The sequence below is a fragment of the Leptonychotes weddellii genome, chromosome 15 (genome assembly GCF_054177405.1).
Source record: "Leptonychotes weddellii isolate Sample4059 chromosome 15, ASM5417740v2, whole genome shotgun sequence".
Lineage (NCBI taxonomy): Eukaryota > Metazoa > Chordata > Mammalia > Carnivora > Phocidae > Leptonychotes > Leptonychotes weddellii.
Window position 1 is genome coordinate 221,133 of NC_138383.1, and position 9,593 is coordinate 230,725.

The window sequence follows — 9,593 nt, forward strand, 5'->3', positions numbered from 1 at the left end:
GGACCCCTGCTTTCCCTGTCGCTTCAGAGGGTTTGTGGGGGAGGCCTCGTGGGGGAGGCCTCGGGGACAGGAAGGGAGATTCTGGACATCCCCATTCACCGAGATGCCGCCCCTAACCCGGCAGGAAGACAGGAAGGGGCCTCGCACTCACCAGGCCGTGGTGCCCAGCACAGTCATGACCTCATCAAGGACGTCCTCACTCATGATGTCACCGTAGGTGAGCAGCATCTCGTACACCTGGCTAGCCGTGGTCTTCCGGATCTGGGCAGGATGGAGCACGTCAACAGGAGGGAAAGACCCATGAGAACCCAGAGTGACAGGACCCTGACCAGGGAGCCAACCCCGGGTCCAAATGGAACCTGAGACCTGCTTGGGCACCATGCAGGCTGTTAAAAGTAAGGAGGTGACCTGGGATCCTGGCTCAGGAGACCCTGGCCACGGCTGGACAGGTGACCCCGCAGGCTGTGGCCCGGGCCACCCCGTTCCCCTGCCGCCCCCATGGCAGCCTCATCAGGGAGAAGCCAGGCCACCTTGCTCTGACTGAAATGCTTCATGGAAAACCTGCCCCTCGTCAGAGAGGCTGCCTCACCTGCTTTCTTCCCTAGCTGCCCACCGGCAACTCCGCTCATGGGGTGGGATGGTCTCAGAAGCCCCGGGGCCCACGCCAGGGCAACTGAGCAGGCTGGGCAGCCTGAGAACCCGCATTTCTGATGGGGGGTTGCTGCAGCCGGGCCCACACTGGGCCCCACTTTGAGCCAATGGGTTAGGTGTAAATGTCACTTGTACCTTTTAGGAAAATGACACATTGGGATTATCTGAAGACCGTTTTTTAGCCAGTGGAAAATGGAATTTGCAGGACAGCTGACCTGGGCAGGTGGCGTGAGTGAGGGTGCTGTCAGGCCCAGGGCCCCCTCGCACACGCTGCAGGGGTCAGGGCCACGGCGCCACCACGGAAGACGCCTGGAGCGGTGGCGCACACACTCACCACGGGGAACTGGTGGCAGAGCAGAAGGCTCAGCTGCAGGAGCACCTTCCTCCTCACGTCGCCCGGGAACTGCACCATCCCACAGAACCTGCAACAACACTGACCTCCAGCCTCGGGGCAATCGGGCCTGCTTCCGTGAAAACCTGCCCCACGTGAGCACGCTCCCCAAAACGAGGCACAGCCCCTCCCAGGAGGCCGTCGCAGCTGACCCCTGCGAGAGACACAGGTGTTCTCCGCGGACATCACAGCACCAGCTCCAGACGCACTGAGACTAAGACGAAGTCCGCATCTCTCCCTCCTGACCGCCCTTCCCTTCACCATCACAGCGGGAACTCAGAACTTACACAGCGACGCTAGACCGCAGTTTCTGCACGTCCTTGGACTTTTTGATTTCCTCCTTACAAAGCGCGAGCAGCTTCACACTGAAGGGGTGGCTAAAAGGGAAGAACACGATGCCAGAGACGAGCTTCCAGCGAGCATGTGCCGCACGGACATGCTGTGGCATCCGGCGACGGCGCGGCCACCAGATGATCAGAGGGCCCTGTCCCCCAGGGGTGCCCACAGCCACAGTAACTGGCTCCTTTGCCAGTGCCTGTCTCCGGCATGCGCCCCCCCACCCTCACCAACCAAGGGGCACACAGACAGCCCGTCCCCGGCAAGTCCAGCGAGTGCAGGCTCAGCCCGGGATCAAAGGAAGCGATGACCAGCTTGTAACCAGGCCCAGCTCCCGGGTCCAAGGAGAGCCCAGGAGTGGCCAGAGCATGGACACACGTCCTCCTCCATTCTGCACAGCTGAGGACGACGTGGGGCCAGGCCAGCAAGGCCAGCAAGGCTCCCAGCAACACAGACATGGTCCTCCTCTCCAAGCCGCTGCTGGGGGTTCCACTGCCCCCGCTCCCTCTTCTTTGTCCTCAGGGAAAGTGGCCCTTGGTCTCCCTCCCCCTGCTGGTGCCCCTGCTCACCTCCTCCAGGTCCCTGTCACCCAGAGCTGTCGGTATGCACCTCCAGCCCCCTCCCCTCTTCCGGCGTCTCCCCACAGCTCACTGAAAGGCTTGCTGTGGACCGAGTGACCACCACGTCCTCCACCTACGTGACCACGTGGCTCACACCACTGATGACCTACTGTGACGTGCTCTTCCAACTCGGCCTACTTCCCCGTGGCTCTGCTCCCCGTCGTCCTAACAACAGGACACCCCACAGCTCCACTGGGGCTTTTCTTGGTCTACACCCGCTCCCTTGCTGACCTCATATGCCTCATATGGATTCATATGCCCCCCCACCCTCTGAGGACTTTCCACTGGGTTACAGCCTTGAAGATCCATCTCCTCTGGGAGATGTTCTTTAGACAGAAAAGCAGGACCCCAGATTCGGGCCGGACCCGGGGGGGCGGGACAGAGTGGGAGACAATTAACGTGGGAAAACACCAGGCGGGGCCCACCTGGCACAGCTCTTCCCAAGTCCCTGAAACGTGCCCAGAAGGAAGCTCCAGCCCCCCCCTCCGCCACCAGGGCATAAGATGCCCAGCCCAGGGGCAAAGCCCTCAAGGTCTGGGATCCAAGGAAAGTCCTCAGGCTCCTAACAAGATAAACCAGCCACTGTGAGCCCACACACCAGAGCTCACTGGCCAGGAGCAGACTCGGGGCTGCCGTGTGTCCGTGTCCCTGCACACACCCACCCTCTGTGCCCACACCCGGCCAGCCCCCACAGCCCCACTCGGTCCTCCCATGACAGTCGCGACGCTCTGCACTGCCCGTCTCCACCCTGGTCCACTGCCCATGACCGCCCTGACTGCCAGGCCCCCTTTGGTCGGCGGGGTGGGCAGCGTGGTTACCTCACCTGCTCGGGTTTTTTCCCACCTGAGTGTCAGGGGCCACAGCAGGAGCCTGGCCGGAGGCGCAGCCCCAACCTCACTAGGGGCAGCCAAAGCCTCTTGCCGGCACGGACCAGACCTGAACGTGCTGGAAGTCACCTTCCGGATTCTCACCTCTGCTTCTCCTCGCTCTGTCTCTACGGGGCGAGCTGCGAGGCTTGCCCAGCACAGAGGCACCGAGCGGGGCGTACTTACTCCTGCTCCGCGGTGAAGAGGTTGAAGCACCCATTGGCGAGCATCTGGTCCAGCGTCTTCAGCAGCGGCACAGACACCCTGAGCGGGAGGGCGAATGCTGAGGCCCCAGGCGCCAACCCCGGAACCACCGAGATGCGGACTCCCCCAGAGTCAGCACCGTCCCAACCCAAATCCGGACGAGACATTGTGTGGAAAACGACAATCCTATTGTACAAGTCACACGGAAACACTAACGATCAAAAAAAGCCAAACAACTAAGGGACACGAGAGTGAGCTGCACCCCTTAATTTCACCCGCAAAGCCCAAGGGAGCACAAGAGCACAGACCAAGGAGCAGAAAAACCCAGAAATGAGCTTACATATCCAAAACTGATGAAAAAGTGGAAAAGCAACACTGTGGAAGGGACAGATTTCAACACACTGGACACCCACATGCAGAAACAACACACACACATGGATCTGTCACTCGTGTCACACAGAAAATAACCCAAAACGGACCTTAGGTCTAAATATAAAACCTAATACTATAGGGGCGCCTGGGGGGCTCAGTCGTTAAGCGTCTGCCTTCGGCTCGGGTCATGATCCCAGGGTCCTGGAATTGAGCCCCACATTGGGCTCCCTGCTCAGCGAGGAGCCTGCTTCTCCCTCTCCCACTCCCCCTGCTTGTGTTCCCTCTCTCGCTGTGTCTCTCTCTGTCAAATAAATCAAATCTTTTAAAAAAATAATAAAAATAAATTAGGAAGAGTCGGGGCGCCCTGCTCCGCGGGGAGCCTGCTTCTCCCTCTCCCACTTCCCCTGCTTGTGTTCACTCTCTGTCTCTCTCTCTGTCAAATAAATAAAATCTTAAAAAAAAAAAAAAAAAAAACCTAATACTATAGATCTTCTAGAAAACATCAAGAGAAAACCTTGGTGACCCTGAGTCAGGCCAAGACTCTTCGCTCTGACACAACAAACACACCCATAAAAACCAGGGGGAGGAGCCGGAGCACGTGCACATGGAGGCACCCGCTCAGAGTCCGCCAAGCGCGTGAAGGACAGGTCACCACCTGGAAGGCGGTGTCTGCAGGCCACTGTCTGACAAAGGGTTTGCGCAGCTCACACGAGAAATCTCAAAACTCAGCAGGACGGGAAACCATGACTACCCAACTAAAAAATAGGCGGGAGGTCTGAACAGACCCTCATTGGGGAGGAAATCCACGCCAGGCAGGAGGGAAGCCCCGAAGCCAAAAGGACAGGCCACAGTGGTCGGAACACACAGACCGCGCCTGGACCCTCAAGACGCCCCAGCAGGGTATAAAACAGTGTGACCGCTTTGCAAAACAGTGTGGCAAGTTTGTAGAAGTTGAACATCCACCTGCCATGCAGCCCAGCTAGCCTGCTCCTCAGCACCAAAGTGGGGACATGTCCACACAGACATGTCTGCGAATGTCCCTCGCAGCTTTCTTTATAACTCCGGCCACAAACAACCCTGGCGACCGTCAACAGAGGAACCAAGTGTGGTCTGACCGCACAATGGAAGCCAGACACATCGCAGATTCCACTGAAATACACTCACAGAAAATGCCCACTGAACCCCAGTGACAAAAAGCAGATCAGCGAGTGGTTGCCTAGGGCTGGGCGCTGGAAGGGGTGACGGTGTGTTCAGTGTCCTGACTGGTGACAGTTACAGGGATGCCAACAGAGTGAAAGTCTACCGAACTGCACCCTTTACTCACACTCAGTGCCATCCAGGAAAAGAGAAAAGACCATCGGCTGAGCTCCCATTTGCTTCCCACGGACAGGACAGGCCAACAAGGGCCTGCATCCACGCTGTTGTGACCGGGGCCCAGCTACCCAGGACAGTTGAGAACCAAGTCCAAGAACAACCCTCTCAGAGCACTTTGGGAAACACTCCCAATTCCAAGGTCAGGGCCCAAGGGCTCTACACGCTGCCTTCATGGAAAAGCAATTAGCAAAAACAATACAGCAAAGATGCTCAGAAAACAAGGCCTATTTCTTGCTGCAACATTCCAATCCTGGCCTGCAGAGATCTTGACACACAGTGGATGTGTCCATGCACAGACCAAGGAGATGTCACCTCGGGGAAGAGCCACGTGTACCCTCCCAGGCTCATCGCCTCGGTCATCTTTAAAGTCCTAATTTGGCTGACCCACAGGGCAGGCTGGTGGCAGCTCCACGATGGTGATGTGGCTGGTGGAACGCCGTGAGCCGTGGGCACTCCCTGGCCTGGCTGCAGTCAGGTCCCCACCTGGGCTATCTCACCGCCCCCTTGCAAATCCTGGTGAGTACAAGTGAGACCGCGGGGGTCTGAAAACCGTGACGAAGGCACCACCCCTTACCTGTCATTCAGAAGGTTGTCCTCAAAGACCTGCAGGAGGGTCCCCCCGAAGCCCTCCAGAGCCTGTGGGTCATTCTGAATCCCCTTCATGTACTCAAAGAGGCTCTGTGTTGAGTACCTGACCTGCAACACAGAGATGCACTCTGGTAACGGTGACGAGACCACCACCCCCTCGCCACCTGCCCCAGAGGCCACCGCGATGGTTCCACTCCAACATCCACGATGGAGCCGAGGAGACAGACCCAACACAGCGTGGGGATCTTGGCAACGTCCCGCCAGATGGGACACAAGCACAGAGACATGGAAGGAGCACTGACCAGAAATGCTCCTCCTGGGGCAGCAGTGCAGACCGAACACCACAACGACCCCTAAAAGTTGACCTCAGTGGAGGCTGCAGTCTCCCCGAGAAGGAGGTCAGGGGACCAGACGCTCCGACACCTTCCGTTCCAAACTCAACCTGTAGCCCCCAAGGCACTGCTGGGCTCAGAGAACCTCCCCACAGACCCCAACGGATGAGCAGAAGCAATCGATGCAGTGACCGCATGGACGCGGACACGGCTGGCGGTGGGGGCGGCAGGACTCCAGCAGCTGGGGGGGCACCGAAGAAACCCGCTACCACAGCTGCCTACAGGGCCCCAGACCAGAGTCGCCTGCCTCCATGCCACAGACCCAGGACGGGGAGTGATCAGGAACGAGTCAACAGGAGGAAGTGAGCCGACAGACCCCCTCCCACCCAAGAGCACAGGTACGAGAATTACAAGACACGGCACACGGGAGAGCACTGCAGGTTAATTCTTGGGGAAAATGCGACGACAAAGATGAGCCTGTGGGGCGCGCCCGGGTGGTGCAGTCGGTTGAGCGTCGGCCTCTTGATTTCGGCTCAGGTCATGATCTCAGGGTCGTGAGATCGTCAGGCTCTGCACTCAGTGGGGAGTCTGCTTGAGATTCTCTCTCCCTCTGCCCCTCCCCCCCACGCGCTCTCTTAAAAACAAACAAAAAACACAAAAAACAAAACCCAGATAAGCCTGCAGTGAAAAAGCACAAGAGAGATTTCAAAACAAAGTGAACCTTTGGTAATAAAAAACAGAATTATGGAAACCAAAAATTCAGCATGGGGAGGGAACAAACAGCAGATTGTACAAAGCTGCAAAACAAAATAGTACCTGGAGAAGAAGACTGAAAACCAGGGAGGGCGGAGCACAGGTGGACACGTGGGGATCATAAGGGGTATACGGGAGGAGGAGATCCTGAACGAGAACGAGGAGGGCAGAGAAGTTTCCAGAAGAGAACACAGACCACAGATCCCAGCAGGTCACAGTCTGCAGCGTCAGAGGGCAGCTGCCGAGCGCCAGGCGAGGGATGAGGGGGGCATCCCCACAGCCGAACCAGGAGCAGCAGCCCCACCAGACAGGGCTCTTGCTCTGGCGACACCGGTGCCCAAGGGCAGGGGAGTGAAAACGCATCCGCCGTCCCCACGGAAACCCACGTGTGACCGCACAGGGGAGCAGGACACCCCCCAACGGCTCCAAAGTTGGGTGCACACGACACTGGTCCCGGGTCCAAGGGAAAAGGACATGTGGCCCCTACGCCAGCAGAAAGGACACGAGAAAACGGAACACACACAACAGACCAGACTTATCCAGAAAATGACGGCACAAAGAGGAGGAAAGAGAAGCAAAGAGGGCGAAGCAGCAGCTGGTAAGTGAGGTCCAAGCGGGCCGCCGAGCCCAACGCTCACAGGAGAACCAGGCTGCCCTGTGCCATGTGCAGCGGGACGCCGTCCACACAGAAGCTCGCCACAACTTTCCTCGTAGTTCTGTGTGCTTCAGGTTCTCCTAAATAGTCCTGCCACTGAGCTTCCCACTGGGAACGCCAGCCCACTCTCAGCAGAGGTAACACGGTCCTTGGGGGTCCTGCCCTGGAAACCCAAGGCCAGGGGAAGGGGCGGACCCTTGACCCCACTTTGACCCCCAAAGCAGAGAAAAGACCAGCACAACGAGGACCAAGCTGCCCTCCCAGCATGTGCCTCTCAGCCTCTGGCTGTCCCACTCAGACCTCCCACACCGCCCCAGCCCTGGGCCAGGTGCCACCCACCACCATGGGCCTGGGAAGAGGCCTCCTCACCGTCGACTCGGTCAAGCCGCCCACGGACACGGCCAGCCCCAGCAGGACATGGTAGCGGTAGGTGGGCAGCCCCAGGAGCTGGGTGATGCGAGGGAAGGCCTGAGACGGCGCATTCCAGTTCACGGAGGCCATGTCGGATCTGCAGAGAGTGAGCCAACAAGCTGGAGGGGGGCCCGCGCCCGCCGGGGGTCGGGGACCCCGGCCTCCCGTACCTGGGGAAGAGCTTTTCCAGCTCTCCTCGGTGGGGCACGTGTGGGACGGGAGAGCCGTGAGAGTGCAGCAGAGCCATGAAGACGCGGGCGGCGTGCGCGCGGATCCGGTCAATCTTCTCACTCGCCTGCTGGGCCACATGACACATGACTTGCTGACAGCTGCGAACCAAGAGCGAGGCCATTAGCCCAGCTTGAACCCAGGGCACCAGCCAGAGCAGCCCCGCGAGCACCGGCATCCACTCCAGCCACAGGGTGGACGGGACGCAGCCACAGTGAACCTGAGCCCTCAGAGGCCTGAGCACCAGGTCTGGGGTAGAAGCAGTGCAGACAGATGGGGTGGGCTGGGTGACGGGGGAAAGGGGACACAGGAAGGAACTGAAGGTAGGAGGGAGGGAAGGGAGGCCCCGGCAGCGAGAGCAGACTGGACAGAGAGACCCCGGCCTCACCCCCAGTGCTGGCGTCCTCCCACCGACTGGGCCAGACCCCCACACAGGAGGCACTCACACACTGGCCTCGATCAGCTCTGGCTGCTTCCTCCCCAGCAGGAGCGTCAGGTCCATCAGACTGGTCATGGCGGCCTCACGGACCCTGCAGGGACAAGGAGGCAATGAAGAGCCCCAGGTGCCATGTGACCCGCCAGCCACACTCAGGAGGCTCAGACACCTTCAACCAGGGCGAGTTCCAGAGACTGACCGTCACTTTGGTAGGAAAGGCCCACCAAACGCGGTACACGCAGCTGGCTAGCGCACTTTCTCCTGTGCTCTGTTAGCAAGGACGCATGTCTGACACCCGAAGGCAGATGCCAGGCCCCAAGTGCACACAAACGGCACTGAGGTGCCCACAAAAGCTCCGGATGCAGTACGTGCAGTGCGGCCTGGTCCACAAAGCCTTCTCCCGGCAGAGAAACTGAGGGACAGACGCATACGGAGCAGCTCCTGTCTGCCACCACCCTTCCAGATCGGGGCGTCGCTCTCCACTGCGACAGACTCACTCCACATCCGCTCACACTGAGGAAACGAAGCTTCCACAACGTGAAAACCCGTGCCCACACCATGACTGGCCGAACCAGGGTGAAAGCCGCACTTCAGACCGGGGACACAGCTGGGCAGCAGGGACCACAGACCCGCCCCGCACCAGCAAGGCCGGCCGGTCCTGCAGGCCAGGCACTGGCCCTTCCACCGACAGACAGACGGAGGCCCCGGCCCACAGGAGCCTGGCCGGTGAAGCACTGAGCTCAGGTGTGGGGCTGCTGGAGGCACGAGACAGACACGGGCCGGGGTTCACAGGAGCAGGACAGGCTGTCCCCAGGGCATGGCTGCCAACCAGATGCTGCTCAGGACCTGAGACATATGCCTGCCCATCTGCAGGTGCCAGGCTGGGCAGGGTGTGGGAGACACGAGGACGGCGGGGACCTGCGGACCCCCCAGTGTCTGTGGGTACAGCACTCACAGGAGAGGTGGGGGAAGAGGACACACAGAGGACAAACCCAAGCCTGCACACACACCCTCGGGGCCTCACCAGCTCCTTACAGGTGGCGCACGGTCCGACCCCACACAGAGGGCCTCAGGCGACCTGCACCCACACCACAGGCCTGACCTTCGTGCACCCTGCAAGCGTGTGCACACCCAAAGCCTCCGCCATTCTGAGTGTACACTTTCTGGGTTTGGTTAGCGCTACAAGGAATGGTTTAAAAAAAAATAGGGGCTCCTGGGGGGCTCAGTCATTGAGTGTCTGCCTTCAGCTTCGGTCGTGGTCCCGGGGTCCTGGGATGGAGCCCCGCATCGGGCTCCCTGCTCGCGGAAAGCCTGCTTCTCCTTCTCCCACTCCCTCTGCTTGTGTTCCCTCTCTCGCTGTCTGTCAAATTAATAAA

At 59.6% G+C, this 9,593-nt stretch overlaps 1 protein-coding gene across 3 annotated transcripts in view; it reads right to left on the minus strand.

The window, feature by feature from the left end:
- Positions 1 to 9,593, minus strand: part of TBCD (tubulin folding cofactor D) — a 164,939-nt gene that overhangs the window by 6,295 nt on the left and 149,051 nt on the right. For all 3 annotated transcript variants that reach the window (XM_081804167.1, XM_081804168.1, XM_081804166.1), the window contains 8 exons: positions 8,228 to 8,311; positions 7,724 to 7,882; positions 7,512 to 7,650; positions 5,389 to 5,510; positions 3,051 to 3,128; positions 1,330 to 1,419; positions 986 to 1,073; positions 152 to 261 (listed from right to left, as the gene is read on the minus strand). In XM_081804167.1, the coding sequence (XP_081660293.1) occupies positions 152 to 261; positions 986 to 1,073; positions 1,330 to 1,419; positions 3,051 to 3,128; positions 5,389 to 5,510; positions 7,512 to 7,650; positions 7,724 to 7,882; positions 8,228 to 8,311 (870 nt within the window). The remainder of the gene's footprint in view (positions 1 to 151; positions 262 to 985; positions 1,074 to 1,329; positions 1,420 to 3,050; positions 3,129 to 5,388; positions 5,511 to 7,511; positions 7,651 to 7,723; positions 7,883 to 8,227; positions 8,312 to 9,593) is intronic.